At 52.7% G+C, this 15,337-nt stretch overlaps 1 protein-coding gene across 12 annotated transcripts in view; it reads right to left on the bottom strand.

Annotated features, from left to right (window-relative positions):
• Positions 1–1,486: 1,486 nt before the first annotated feature.
• PLEKHA6 (pleckstrin homology domain containing A6) overlaps positions 1,487–15,337 on the bottom strand; it is a 139,640-nt gene continuing 125,789 nt past the window's right edge. For 11 of the 12 annotated variants that reach the window (XM_023538291.1, XM_023538292.1, XM_023538296.1 and 8 more), the window contains 10 exons: positions 15,002–15,113; positions 14,238–14,377; positions 11,759–11,888; positions 11,455–11,561; positions 10,454–10,630; positions 9,328–9,495; positions 9,118–9,251; positions 8,466–8,611; positions 4,091–4,214; positions 1,487–3,418 (listed from right to left, as the gene is read on the bottom strand). In XM_023538291.1, coding sequence (XP_023394059.1) covers positions 4,099–4,214; positions 8,466–8,611; positions 9,118–9,251; positions 9,328–9,495; positions 10,454–10,630; positions 11,455–11,561; positions 11,759–11,888; positions 14,238–14,377; positions 15,002–15,113 — 1,230 coding nt within the window. In that variant the 3' untranslated portion in view covers positions 1,487–3,418; positions 4,091–4,098. The remainder of the gene's footprint in view (positions 3,419–4,090; positions 4,215–8,465; positions 8,612–9,117; positions 9,252–9,327; positions 9,496–10,453; positions 10,631–11,454; positions 11,562–11,758; positions 11,889–14,237; positions 14,378–15,001; positions 15,114–15,337) is intronic. The other variant, XM_023538294.1, reaches the window with a different exon arrangement.

Here is a 15,337-nt window from a genome sequence, read left to right as displayed (position 1 = left end):
GGCAGGAGAGCAAATGTGCACAGCTTGCAACCTCAGAAAATCTTTAAAGTGACAATAGCAATATTTGATTGCAGCCTCTTGGTTATTGATCAGGGAGGTAATGTGCTAATTGGGAAGGCTCTAGATTAGTAACCAGGGCTATCCCCAGGTGGGGTACTCAGCCCTGAGCCTCCGTCTGGGCCCCAGTCATTTATAGCAAGATGCTCTAGGCTGGGAATAGGGGCCAGTAAGTGTCAAAGTTGGGAAGTCAGGCTTCCAATGATGGCCAGGAGTTCTGTGCTCAATTCCAAAACCCAAGATTCCAGATCTGAACAAAAGATTTTCATCCTGCCCAAATCTGTGCAAGGCAAGAGCCCCTCGCCCACTTCAACAGTTGATAAGCAGTTTGGAAGGTTGAGCTGTCTTAGTCTGGCACCCCCGTGGCAGTGGTTGGAGGAATTCCTTGGGGCTGTTGGAGGCAAGGCTGAGATGCTACATTGTCCGGGGAACCCTCCTCAGCCCAGAAGCTGACTTCACAGTCTGGATGCCAGACCAAGGTACCGGGGCCCTTAACAACGGCTCCCAGAGGAAAGGTCACAGAGGAAAACAGATGCCATAGACGTGACTCGGACCGGAAAGGAGTCGAGTGAAAAGGAGTGTAAGAAGTCCAAGGAACTTGAACACATCTGCATCGAAGGACCAGGGATCCCAAACCATTTCCTTTGGCCTTTGCACTGTATCCTGGGTCCATCGAGGACCAGACTGACATTCTTGGTGCTGTTTGGCACAGGGTGCCATTAAACTCTCTGCCCTTTTCAGCAGGGTGATGAAAGCAGGTGGTCCAGGAGCATTTCTGGGCTGGGTGCGGGGGGGTGGGGGGGGTGGGGGTGCTGCATGGGTGTACTTTGGGCACACACTGTAAACATTTCCTTCCAGAGGATTCACATCCGATAACCCTAGAGGGTCATCAAGAATTGACAGTGACAGTGTAATCAAATCCTTAGACGAGGGTTTCCAAGGGAATGTCCTGCCCTGGCAAGATGCTCTCTGAGCTCTGGGACCAATCCTCTGCAGACTGTGGAGTGGGAGGAGGGAGGGTGCTGGCGAAGGAGGAAAGGTGGAGAGTCGGACCTCGGGGCAGCCACCCCAGCCTCATATCGCTCTCCAATTCCATTCAGACATTGCACACTTTGAAAATAGATTTGCTTTTGTAACAAAAGCGTAAAATATACCTGTCTTAAAATAAGTCTTTCTCTTCCCTTCTTTGGATCAAAGGCATAGGGTACGGCCGCAACGTGCTCAGAATGGTGTGGAAAGCAGAGGAGAGAAAGTGGGCCTGGGCAGGAGTTCTAGGAAAGGACCAGACATCCAAACATATATATTACATATATATCTATAATATGTATAATCTTCATAAAACATATATTAAGGCATGTAAAGCAACATAAAGGGCCAGCTTTATGAAATAAGAGGTGAGGGACAGGTGACAGAGGTGCAGACACTAATCCTTGGTACTTCACATGTATTTCTAAAAATACCACTTAAAAAAAAGGATAGACAAAGGGAGGGGAAGGCATAAAAGGCCCTAAAAAATCTGTGTCTTGTGGATGGAGAAAGGTGTGGGGAAAGAGACAACCCTACCTGCCAGTCTGTAGAGGAGAAAGGACAGTTTTGGGTACTTGAGCTTTGCTAAAGATGGGAGATGTAGCCAAGGATCATGTTCAAAAAAACTGCTAGAAGTGAAGACAAGTGGAATCCCCCCAGTCTGTGACCCCTCATAAGCAGGAGAATATCCTAAGCACGTGGAATCGTGCCTGGTACATCGAAGATGCTCGATAGATATTTGCTAAATTAACTGTCATCTTTACTTGCATATCAGTCAGTGACTGTCCCAGCCATGAAGGAGTGAAGAATTGCTGGAAGATAAAAGAGTTGATCTTGGGACCGCTGGAGGTCAGGCTGGAGTCTTGGGGGCAACTCTGGCAAAGAGAAAGCCTAGGGGCCGAGGCTCGCAGAGGTGCTCCCTCCCCTCCCTCCTCTCCACAGTCCCTCCTTCCCCTACATTCATCTACAGGTGGGCGGAGCTGAGGAAGAAAGAGTTTGCTTCCGCCTCTCCCACACTGGCCTCCCCGGGTAGATGGATTACAAGGGCCGAGCTAGGAGTCCATAAGCCTCAGCTAGTCCTCCTCTGGGATGCCTGGGATGTGGGGCAGGGTCCTAGAATCTGGCCTCCCAGGTTAAGGCTGCAGTCCCTCTCCCTGGGCACAGTCTCAGCTGGCCCACAGCACATTCCAGGGAAAAGGGGGAAAGCAAAGTATCTTGAAAATAGTTAGGAAAGGCCCCAAGGCTGACCACACCCTGTGTAAAACAGGTTCTTCTCTCTGCCCTCAAGCCCATAGGAGAGGCAGACACTAGGCTCAGACCTACGAAGGGCCATCAGTCTCCTACACTGTCCTACCCAAGCCTCTCACTCCCTACCCACATCTCCTGGCCAAGCACTCAGCTGAAAGCCACGGTATGCTCACTGGTGGGTCCTCCTGGGGCCATCGCATCAGCAGGCCCACTGATCCTGGGGACGAGGTGGGAGGGGCAGAGCAGAGGGTCGGGCACTGTACCTGGCACCAAGAAGCTATGGCTCCACCTTGGGAAACCAATCCTACCCTACCCTCCTGTCCTTTTCTGTCGTCTTACTTGCAAATGAATCCTGCTGCTTCTTTCCCTCCCACTTTCCTTGGATCTCTCCCTCTCCCCTATCCCTTCTCTACCTCCTCTCAGACGCTGCACAGACCTGCCGCCCTCTATTCACAGCCAGCACCGTCCCCTCTGGGAGCCAGGGAGCCTCTCCCCATCTCTCATCAGCTTCTTTGGCTCAAGCAGGGTGGTCAGTCTCCACTGGACCCCAAAGGGGCACCCATGTACAGAGATGTGTCAAAGCCCTGGGTAAAGCTGGGGCGGTAGGGTAGGGTTGATAGGGGGAGGGGACGATGGCAGGTCCTGTCCACGTGTCAAGGAGGGCTGGAAGAGGCAGGCTGTCCATCTTCTCGTCACCTCTAGTTCTACCCTAAGGTCGCCCAGGGCATCTTTCCCACCACGATGTCTTCTCCATCAGGGAATGTTCCAGAAGGGCCATCCCAGGCCCAGCCAGGGTCAGCTAGGCTCCCTGTGACTTGGGCATCAGACAGGGTACTCCTCACCCCTCCATCTCAGGCCCTGGCCTAGGACCGCCACCTGGGTAGTGAGGGCTGCAGGGCCCAGTGTGACGGGGATCCACGCTCCTCTCAGCAGCAGCCCCTGGCCCCCATCCTGGCTCCCTGCAGCTTTCCCATGGGAGCGCAGGGGCTGGGGCCAGGGTGGGGGCCGGGACCTCAGGCGAGCAGAGGAGGGCTTCAGAAGGTAGCTCTGTGGAGCTTCACAGCATTGGCCTCAGCCAGGGCTTGCACTAAAGAGAAGAGAAATCAGGTGAGAAAAGTGCCACCCAGAGAAGCAGACTCTAGACAGTCTCTCCCAGGAGCGAGAAGTCTCTTCTTATAAAAACCTGGAAACCCGCCCCACTCCCTCAACCCTGAGAGAGGGGAACAAATCAATAAAAGTCAAAGTGCTTCTCACTTGCCTGATATTGAGCAGCTGTGTGCTAGGGGTAAGGAAGGTACACAGCCTTTGGCTATAGATTCCGATGTTATTTTAATTTACAATAAGATCTGGGAGTGATCTGGGAGAAGTAGCTTCTGGGGGCTCCTGAGGCAGGACTGATGAGTATCTTAACAGATGGAAGGCTTTTTGGCCGACAGGAGGGACAGGAGAGGGGTGTCAGGGAAGTTCCTTCCTGACAGTGGGCAAGGGAGGCCTCAGCTCTGTTCCCTGTCTGCTTCTGGAGAAGCAAAGCCCATTGGCATTGCAGTGTCCAAGAAGCGCCTGGCCAGCCAGCCCTCGTCCAGCACTGCACAGGGATGCTGGGGGCTCAAGCAGAGGGATGGCGGGGAAAGAGCAGCTCGTGGCACTGGGGGTGAGGGGTGAAGCAATGCCAGAATGAGAGGGTGCACATGGCTCAATGGGGGTGAGGGCAGCGGTCCCAGTCCCTGGGGTGGATGAAATACAGTATAAAAGTGCTTACGTCAGAGCTCAGACCCGCATGGTATGGCTGCTGTCGGCGCCCCGTGGGGATTCAGACGAGAGGGGGTTGGCTGGTGGAGTCGGGGAAGCAGGGGAGGTGGGAGGGCTTGGGGTGGCACATTGCACTGGAAACAGAAATGAACAGGGAAGTGAACCGGGGTGGGTGAGGAGTGAGCAGGTGAGGCCCTGCTCCGGGTGGGCAGGGAGCAGGGCAGGCGGCAAGCAGAGAGGAGAGCTGGGCCTGGGGACTTGTTCAAGCTGAGGCAGAGCCAGCCTGGTTCTGGGGTGCCGTGGAGAGCATGGGGCCCCAGAGGAGACCTGGCCAAATCAGGCTCTGCTGAGAACCAGCGTGACTGCGGGCGAGGCCGGCCTCTCTGGGCAACGGGAGGGTCGCACACCTCTCCACTTCGGTGCGGACAGAATGGGGACGGCACCTTATCTACGGTGATGTTGCTATGATAATGATTAATAGTGCAGTAAAATCACACCAACCCAAGGCTTGAAGGCCCCCGTTTATGACCAGGTTGAAGTAAAGTGATCACTATGAAAACGGAGGCTTCTGACAGGCTGAAAGCGAGTTCTGTTAACTTAGGCTCAAAGGTTCAGAAACGTGTGCCCCACTATCACTCAAGACCTCTCGCATTAATCCAGTAAAGGCAAACTTCCATCCACCGCTGAACAAACTTTAAAGTGGTGACTTTGAATTGATGAGATTTTACTCTATTATCATTATCATTCCATGTTGTGAACAATGAGACGAGCGTGGTGTTAGGCACCAGCTCTACGCGGTCTCCAGGCCCTCGTGACCCTCAGCGCAGCTACGAGGCAGGAGGGAGAGGGGAGAGGATGTCCTCCTCACTGGGGCTCAGGGACGAACCAGACCTCAGCCAGGGTCACACTGTGTTTCCTTCAAGAGAGGAATCCTGGCATTGAACTTCCTGCTCCCTTGCTCCCCACCCTGCCTGGGGCCTCGTCACCTTCCCTGCCCTGTGCGGCACCCATCGCATATGGACACACACCCATAGGAAGACACGGGGCTCGCTCGCAAGCAGGAAGCTGTGTCTGCCACACACAATACTGACACGGTGCACGGGATCCGGCAACACCGCCTCTTTACACTCACTGCACACAACTCACACACATGTGTGTTTGTGCACTTCCACATGGCCCAGCACACCTAACTTCACATACAAATACGTTCACAAACGCTTTCCAAACAACATTTGTGTGTTCATATGTATCACGATGGCTGGTTATCTGGTAATCTCCGCCTCTAAAACAATCAAAAACCCAAAAGCTGAGCAAGGATTGTCTCAAGGAAGCCAAAGAGATGTCACGAGGGACATGTAGTGAAGCTCTTAAAATTTACTCATAGAGATCTTTGGAGTCCAGTTACTCTTATTTATACACAATTCTGATAGGTGTCGACTGCCTGGGTTTCTAACTCATGGGAGATTAGAAACAGGAAAATTAAAAGAGAGATAAAAGTTGAGAGGCCCATTGACATCTATAAGAAGGCACAACTAAAGAGAGGAAATCTTTTGTAAAAAAGTAGACATAACAACTTTAAAAGTGTTAACAGTTTGAGAACATTTCTATAGCTATAAACAGATCCGTATCCTTATAGCCCCTGTGGGCATCCCTTCCACAGAGGTCAGCAAGACAAGGATATTTACAATGATATGAAAGGAGAAAGAACAAGATTCATTATGTTAACTATAACCTTTTAAAGAAGGGAGAGAAATATTATATTAGGACTACATCCATTGAAATAATTAAAATTCACATATGCAGCAGGTACATACTGGACAGATGTGGTATTATAATGTGTGTCCACAGTACTATCACATCTGCATGCACAAATAATGGGTCACCCATACTCACATTCATGAGACTGTGCTCTCCCCAGAACCGCACACACAGGTAGATGTTCACAAGTACGGCAATACATACATTGTGCGCCAAACACAAATAAGTTTTTAGAATCCCATACGGCAAAAAATGCCAACCACACACGAACACATGCATTCATAAACACTACCTCCACCCTGTATTGTACCCCCATATAAACATACATCTACACTCCAACAGCTTATCAAATACCACCTGTACTCATTAATAATGGGTCTCCACGCAACACTCATAGACATTTTGCATGCATGTGCACACACACACTCCTATATTGACTCAAACATTCCCTCCCTCACATATCACACACTTGAATACATACAAATACATGTGTATTCACAAACATTACCAATATAGACACTGCATGTGACCTCATGCCACACATACGAATCTAAAATCGCTACATCTGCATACACGGGGCAGGCTGACAAACGCTGCGACTCCCATCACTGCTCACACCACACACTCACACTCAGGCACTAACTCTACATCCTGTGTCCGCTGCACTGTCCTCTTGGCCCGTGTCCAGTATCCCCATACACACAGGTCCCAGCATGGACCTAAACCCACGCCTCATGTGCCCAGTCTTTGCTGTGCCTGGCAGAGCTGCAGCTCTGGGAATCTGGGCCATATGCCAGGGGCGGTGGGAACAGTGGGCTAAGTCTGGCCCTGCCACAGCCATTTTTCAAATAGTTGGGGTTTTGGCAAAAGCCAGATGACTGTATGCTTTCAGTGCGCAGACCCTGAAATGTAAGCTGGTACGTACGGAGGGGGAATCTGATAGGCCAGGCGGGTTTTGTTTCCACGGAACCTTTGGCTGGGCAGCTATGGTACAGAGAGCCAGGGGCTGGGGCAGGGGCAGAGGGAAGCAGTAAAAACAGCATTGTATGCTCTAACCCTTGAAACAGGAAGTTGCTTTTTGCCCAGAGCATAAGGAATTTGATCTTTGGAAGGTTCAATTCATTTTACCGCTAAACTACAGGGAGGTTTGACAGAGGCCTCCCTGCAGCCCAACTGATTCTGCTGCCTTTTGGTTGCAGCATGGGGCTCTCTGAAGCCCATCCCTTCTCTTGCCTCAAATCCAGCCCACTGACAGCCTCTCTCTGAAATACCTCCAGGGCCTTTCCCTGGCCACCCTTCTAAGGTTCATTATACACTAACTGCCAGTAGGCTCTTCCTCAAGGCTTGCTTAAATCCATTTCATTGTAGCCTAAACCCCCCTGATTTCTGAAAATATTCATATTTAAAATAGCTGGAAAAAACACAAATGGTTCTTATTTCTATTTCGGCTATTGCTGTTTCAACTACTACTACCACCATCACCAACACCACCGCTACTACAGCTGGCGGGCATTCATCAAGCACCTACTGCGTGCCTGGCGCTGTGCTAGGTGCTTAGCACACATGGTTTGTTTCTCACACCATCGGACAGGTATTTTGATTTGAATTTTCCAAATTTTTCAGATGAGAAACTGGAGTCTCAGAGAGTCATAACTCGAGCCCTCTTAATCACCAATAGTTAACACCATCCCTTCCGCTGAGCTATGAGCCACAATCTTTATTTGCTTGTTGCCTGACTCTCGCCCAGGCTGTTATAACCATGGCTGGCACACCTGCTTCTGCCTCTCAACTGAAGTCATCACAAACCTGGCATCCCAGAACCTGCTGGGACATCCGTCTTGACTGCCCTTCAAAGCCTTCGCTCTCTTTCTCCCTCTCTGTCCTAGCCATCTTGTCTCGAGGGGGAGGAAATATTTCGTCTCCCAGGCTTAACCACTGTCTTTCCTCTGCCTTTCATGCTCCTGTTCATACAGAATCTCTTTCATTCTTCCCATCCTCATTCATTTCATTCTTGCCAATTATACTCTCATCGATTCTGGGCGATGTCCTAAGCCCCTGTTGACTTTAACCTCACAGTGTACCAGTGTGTTCTCAGTTCCTCAGACTCATCTTTTCTTAGCAAAAAGTGGGTTGGGGTCAGTAGCCAAAGTGATCATTGTATCGCTCTCCGCTCCTTGGTCACCTGCACCATCTTCTCTTGTGCTGCCTATCCGCGTGCAGCAAGAAGGGGAGGCGGAAGCGCACCCTGGAATACCTGGCCCCCACTCTACAACTGGGAAATCCTTTTATCATTTCCAACCAAGTCACTTATCACCTTTTCTCTGTACTTTTCCCAACCTGCCCGGATAGAATGGCTCCCTGTGCTCTCTGCATGGCCTCGGCCATTCCTCCATGTAGCGGAGAATAGGGTCATGATGGCTCCGACCTCCTACATGTCAGCAGCTCTGGGCCTGTGCACCCACCGAGTCTAGCACAATACCTGGTGCTCAGCAAATGCTCATCCTGACCTCGAGGGACATCTCCCTGGCCTTGTTCCTCTCTATCCCTGGCCCCTCGCAGCGCCGTGCCTCCTCCCCTACACATGGTCAGCTGGTCTCCCTGGCAGAGCGAGGCCCAGCCCCTCTCACCAGACAGCATGCGGCCCCTGCGGGAGGCCTCGGTCGCCAGGGCACAGGAGATTTCAATCCGCTTCTCCTGCTCCTGCAGCTGGCTCTCTGAGTCCTGGGGCACGTCCACAAGGTCCCCCTCGCCGACAGGCACCACGTTCTGCATACTGAAGAGGCACAGACAGACATGGTGGGGGGACAGGATGGTCCAACTGGCTTGGGGGGGATGGACTGAGGTTGGCAGGGGGGCCAAGGGGCTGTGTATGTGCAGGCTCTGGTCTCCAGCAAGGCTGTCCCCAAAGGTGAGAGGGACCTGGCAAAACACATGTTGGGACCCCTACCCACACATTTTAAAATGAATTAGAAGGTTCAAGTAAACATTTAGGGCAGCCTTGAAGGGGAAAAGAAGTCACCAGGGGGCAACCTGGTGATGAGAGCACGTGCATGAGCTTGGCAGATCTTTTGCACGGCCAACGGCAGCTTCATTGTCCTGGCTGCAGGGCTGGGCCCAGTCCGCTGCCCTGAGCCACTGCCTCTATTTGCTCCTCGCTGGAGAGGCTCAGGGTCCCCAACGACATGTGTTGAGATGCTGGAGTCAGTAGCACTAGTGCCCCAGGTGTCCTAGGTGCCAGGTGGGCAGAAGAAGTGGAGGTTCACCTGGCCTAACTGTTACCTGGACTTGGCAATGAGCGTCTTGATCCTCTCCACCTTCTTCTGCTTCTCCTTCAACTCCTCGGGGCTCAGGGGAGTGTCAGGCTCCAGGTCAATGTACCGTTCGGGGATGAGGACTTTGTCCGGGGTAGAGAGCTGTGGAGGGACCCAGGTCACTGCCTCCATCCCTCTCAGAGCTTCTCCCCCACCCCCACCCCTGGACTCTGCTCACCTCCTTATTGATGTCCACGTCGTAGTGCTGGGGCTCCAGCTCCATCTTTCGAAGCCGGGCAATTTCCTCCCGTGGCGTCTCATACGCCTGCCCACCAGGCTCCTCTGCCCGAAGGGCCGCCTCTAGGTTGGAGATGTCCACTTCATGGATGCTGCGGTGACGACGCACCTAGCGGATGGCATGTCCACTGCTACTGGTGCCACCAGGCAGTCCTGACCATGCTATGTCCTCACTGTCCCTTCCCAACATGCCCAATCTGGCTACCATCTCACTGCTTCCATGCTGCTTATCCAGAGCCTGCCCACCTGCAACGGCCTGAAGGGAAATCTGAGCAATAACTCTTGTCAGCACCTGTCCTTCCCCATCCTGCTGTGCTCTGTGTTCAACTCCTGTGCCACATATTTTGGGCAGTTGAATTAGTGTTCTTACGCTGGTCTCTAATCATTTCATATTATAGAATTTCCAGTCTACCAACTAGAATGTAAACTCTCTGAGGGCAGGACTTGTGAGTCATAATTTTCCATATTTCTGAAATTCACTGGAAAGAAAAATTCGGCAGATGCTTCTGAGCTCTGTGCTTAATGGCTGCGTGGCCCAGGACTCCCTTAATTTCTTGTGACTTTGTTTCCCTATCTCTAAAATAGAGATAATAATTCCTAACCTCACATTGTTGAAAGGACTAAATGGGATAATGTGAAAGGGAGCTGTGAATTGTATTGTCCCATGTAATGCTGAACTATTGATTATCTTCAGTATACCCAGCACATAGAAAGTGTTCTAGAAATATGTATAAGCTACTTCTGCATGGTGGATTTTGTACTATCCTCTATTAACTGGATTTTGTACAATTCATGCCAACTAAAACAATTAAGGCAACCCTTTTTATCAATTATTTTTCATTTTAACACAAAAAAGGAAAAACTTGTTGCAGGCTCTTTTCTGTCAAGTAGGGAGAAGCCAGCTCAATTCTCCCAGATGCCCAGCTTGGGTCCTCCCCAGCCCCCTTCCTCTCTAAACCCCAGCCTGCCCCCTATGTCTCTGGCCCAGCCTGGCCACTCTGGGAGTGGGCAGTGCCAGCAGATGCCAGGCCACGCCTGTGGGGGGCTGGGAGGACGTTACCACTTACCACTTTGTAGGCGGGCCGGGGGCCGGGGTCAGGGGCTGGGCTGGCTGGGAGCTGCAGGCTCCTCCGCTTCTCCTTCATGGAGCCACTCTGGTGCCGCCGCATGCGGTCAATCTGCTCCTCCACGCTCATCTTGACCTTGCCCTCGCCCGGAAATATAGCACTCTTGGGGCGCTCCTGCTGCAGTGGGAGACGGGGCTGTGACAGCAGCCATAGCTTCCCACCAACTTTTCCATCCTCTTTAATCCTTTCAACTTCCCTTCTCTGGGAAGCCTCCTTATAGTGGGTCTAATAGTGGCCCCCAAATACATGTCCAAGTCCTGACTCCCAGCACCTGTGAATGTGATCTTATTTGGAAATAGGGTCTTTGCAGATATAATTGTTATGGATCTCAAGATGAGATCATCCTGATTAGAGTGGGCCCTGAAAGCAGTAATGGGTGTTCTCACGGGAGACGAGAAGGCACACAGGGTGGGGTGATGTGCAGGTGGAAGCAGAGAGTGGAGTGGTGTCTACAAGCCAGAGACGCCGAGGACTGTCTGTCAGCAGCAGCCAGAAGCCGGGAGAGGGCCGTGAGTGGGTTCACCCCCAGCCTCCCGAAGGAAGCAACTCTGTTGGCACCTCGATTTCAGACTTCTGGCCTCCAGGACTGTGAGAGAATAAACTTCTGCTGTGTTAAGCCACCAAATTGGTGGCATTTTGTTAATTTCCTAGCAGCCCCAGGTCATTAATACACTGCCTTGGGCCAGCACACTGGGCTCTGACCACTGGTTAAATATTCTTTCATTTTTGTTATGCTCATCTTCCTCGTCCCTCGACATGCCTGCCTAAAGAAGAACGCCTCTTCCCGTGGGGCTGTTGCCCTCCTCCTGCTCATTCTGCCTCCTCCTCCAGCCCTGGGTTTCTTGAACAGTAGTGACAGATAGGTGGACACACAGAGGCCCCTCCGCTTCCGGCCTGGCTCAGCCTGCCTGAGCTCTCGAAGCCTGCAGGAGAATACTCACCCGGGAGGAGAGTCCATTGGGGAGCCCGTTGGCATGCCTCCTCACTACCCTTGATGGAGTCACTTCTTCATCGGTGGGTGACTTTGTCCGTGGGGGCACAATGCCAACTGCAGGAAGAAAGGGCAGCCAGTGGGAGAGAGGAAGGCAGAGAGACAGGGGAGCCTGCTTCTCAGAGAGGCTCAGGCTCACACACTGCAGAGATGAAAGGCTTTGGGGGATAAGTACTCTCCTTGGGTGTGAGCGCGCACCCCAGGCTCCTCTCTGACCCTTAGCTTTACCTCTAGGAAGGAAGGGACAGCGGTACCTTTGTTGAGAGCTGCCTGCTTCTCTGCCTCCACCTCTTTCCTGGTGGGCACAAGGCTGATGTCTCTAGAGGTGTCCAGGAGTGATGTCTGGTGGGGCTCTTTCTTGCTTTGCTCATAGCTTGCCTTGGGCTGGGAAGAAAGGACAAGATGTTTGACACTGGAGTGACTGCCAGGAATTGGGTCCCTGGTGATGTTTCTTGGGTTAGCAATAGTTGGAGCACAAACCCTTGAAAACATGGGACAGGGACACTCTATGTGTGTCAGCTGGAAGGTGGGCAGGGAGGCATAAGGCTGGCAAATGTAAGGTCATCTTGGAGAATGAGGGCTCAAACCTCCAGCCAGCCCCTCCGAGAAGCACCAATTTGCTATGAGCCAGAGGGGAGGGGGCTACAAGGCCAAGGATCTCTAAGGATTCTGCCAGGATCCTGCCCAAGACCGGAGCAAAAGAACCAGGGGAGCTTTGGTACCGGGATTCTGGGGACAGGAAAGGGGCACTTAGCTTGTGGCTCACAGAATCATGAGACTAGAAGGGACCTCAGCCATCATCTGCACCATCTCCTCAATTATACAGCTGAAGAATCTAAGTCCCGGTGAGAGGCACAGAGAAAGAAGCCTAAGCCAGAGGTCAGAAACCTCCACTCTAGCCCAGCTAGAGAGCATGGGGAGGTCCTACCAACTTCCTTTGCCTATAAAACAGAGGTGCTGTTACTTGTTCTGTCCACCTCTCTCGGCAGACCCTCAGGGTTATGCATATACCAGTAGCTGAACCGAGGTGAGAATGTGGGTTTCCCAATTTCAGGCACGAGACTATGTCTACTCATGATGCAGCCTCTTCCAAACCTAACTGCACATCTCTCCTGGATCTTGGCTGGGATCTAGGTGAGAGAAGGGGCCAGAACAGGGGAGAAAGGGGCCTGTATCCTTATAGTCCAGGGGCTAGTAGGCTTAGAGAGAACACAGGCAAGGAAGAGACAGAGAGCGAGCATGGGAGGATTGAGGTCTGGGGTGGACAAGAGCAAGGATTGGCATAGTACCAGTGTGTGTCTGTGGGGGGATCCCTCAGCTCCCATTGTCTGGTCATGCTGGTAGGGAGTGGGTCATACCGTCACCTATGGTGGGGGGCTGCCCAGGAACCTGGCACAGGGTAGGGCAGCAACTCATTTCCCCATTGTCCAAGGAGAGCAAAAGTGGAAAGGGCCTGTGTATCTCAAGCCTTTCTTTAGCCCAGAGTCTGACTGGGCAGAGGGCCCAGCAGAAATTGAGGTGAGGGAAAATTAATATTGGAATGGGGAAATGACTCAGTGTCCTGCCTTGCCCTCTCACCTGGACTTTTGTCCCACTCCCTCCACCCCTGCCCTCCAGGACCCAAGGGTGCTGGGTACCTGACCCCTGGCTGTCTCGCCACTGCGGTGCCAGGAAGGGGAGTTGGGGTATGGCCAGAAGCGGCTCTCGCTAGGGAGTGGAGGCACAGTGGGAGGAGACTCCAGGGGCACGTAGGCTTTGGGGAGGGGAGGCCGTGGCGGGCCGGGCTCCTGAGGCAGAGAGAAGCCAGAGCATTAGGAGCGAGATCGGTCACTGTGAGAGCAGGAGAAAAGAGCGTTAGCAGGAGGCAGATGGCAATGCTGAGACCCATTGGGCCCTGGATCACTGAACACCCACCCATGGTCGGGACAGAGCTCCACCTGCAGACCTAGCTCTCTGCCTGGCGTTCCAGGCTCTCCTCCGCCGAGCCCCCACCTGTGTACCACTCCGCATCGCTCCCCAGTTCTCCTCCAAAGCTCTCTCCTCTTTGCCTCCCCATCGTACTGGACACATTCCCACCCCTGTACCTGTGCTTCCAACACCTCTCCTGCCTGCGATGCCTTGTTCCTGTACCTGTCCCAGTGCTTCATGGCCCAGTTCAAGTCCCACCCTCTCTCTGGAACATCAGAGCATTACGGTCTGAACCACGTGGTTCGGTATTGAGACACACAGTGCCACATTCCTGCGGCTACTGTGAATCGGTCTTGGTCCCCATTGGACATTGGGCTCCCTGAACGAAAGTCTTGGGCAGGTGCGGTGTCTTTCTGAGAGGACACCACCATCCCTTGCCCACAGTAGAGTCTTAGTAAACACTTGCTGATTGACTGACTATGAAACTGCTCCCCACACAAGCCCTCAATCTTCTTATCCCCTGGAACAATCCTGGATTTAAATTCCTGTGAAGTGTTTGGTATCTTTGCTAACCATCCTGATGTTCCAGAAGAGACTTCCCTAAAGGACGCTGGAGAAGGCAGAGGGAGATGAGAGCAGGTAAAGGAGAAATCTGGGGGGAAGGTCACCAGACTGATGTGAGAATGGCTACCTTAGACAGGGCACTAAAGCACTAGGACTGGAGGCCACTGGGGAAGAGATGGCACAGAATTTGTGTAGTTTCAGGCAGATGAAGACCTGGTCCCCCCTTCCCCACCTACCTTCTACTCCATTTTCTCAGCTTACCTCATTGGACCCAGGCTTGGTAGGGGACCCCTGAGAGCCAGACACCAGTGAAAAGGGGCTCAGGGGACTGGTGAGGCTGGCGGAGCTGAGAGGGCTGGCAGGGCTGTTGGAGCTGTAGGTGGCCGAGGGGCCAAGTCCTCCTTAGGGAAAACAAGAGGAGAGAGATGAAGGCTGAGGTGGTATGTGACCATGAGTGTGGATGGGCTCCGAGGGGGAGGACGCAGGGGAGGACCCGGACATGTGGAAGGGAAGATTTAGTGCCTCAGGGCCACGTGGGCCCATCAAAGGTACTTCTTATAGGGGCTGAGTCACAGGCCGAAGAGGTATGCTGGACAGGGGAAGATGATGGAAGGAAATGACACTGTTGCCCCCGAGATGTCAGAGGAAGCTAGCCCAAGGTTCCACGGCTGAAGGAAGACACTAAGGTAGTGGTCTTAGACTACCAAGGGGCCCATGGGCTTAGGGGCCAGGGAGGCCCAGGTGCTCTTTGACCTTTTCTGGGGAGGAGTCTAGGGTATCAGGGTCAATATCATCTCTGAGTGGTATATCTGGTCTACTCTTGGGTTGAGGGTAGGGATAAGGGAGCCCTACCTACCATCCCGGGGCCCGGGAAAGCTTCTGGAGCCCTGAGAAGGCCCTAACTGGCTCTGAGCACACTGTAAGGGCCTGGAGAAGTGTGAGCTGGCAGGTGTGGGACAGGGGCCAGGGACACTGGAGCATTTCTGGTGAGGCCAGAAGCCCCAAGGCTGGCGGGAGGCGCCTACCTCTGTGCTTGGCTGTATCTGTGCCCCGAGACGGGTTATTCTTCCTGAGCCCCTCCATCACGTCCTGGATCCTCCAGATCTCCTTCTGGATTTGCCTGTTGAGCACCTCATTCTGAAATATCCACAGAGCAGGTCAAAAGAAGTGGCCGTTGAGGAGCATCCCAGCCTTCTGCATCCCTTGGATCAGCAGTAGGCAGGAGCCTTGTGTACACATGTGCATGCACACATATAAACATCCCTCTAGCACACATACACATCTGTCCAGCACACATACACATCTGTCCAGCACACACACATATACACACACAACCCCTCCAGAACACACACACATACACA

This window comes from Pteropus vampyrus, unplaced genomic scaffold (genome assembly GCF_000151845.1).
Source record: "Pteropus vampyrus isolate Shadow unplaced genomic scaffold, Pvam_2.0 Scaffold217, whole genome shotgun sequence".
Lineage (NCBI taxonomy): Eukaryota > Metazoa > Chordata > Mammalia > Chiroptera > Pteropodidae > Pteropus > Pteropus vampyrus.
This window is presented reverse-complemented; position numbering and strand designations above follow the sequence as displayed.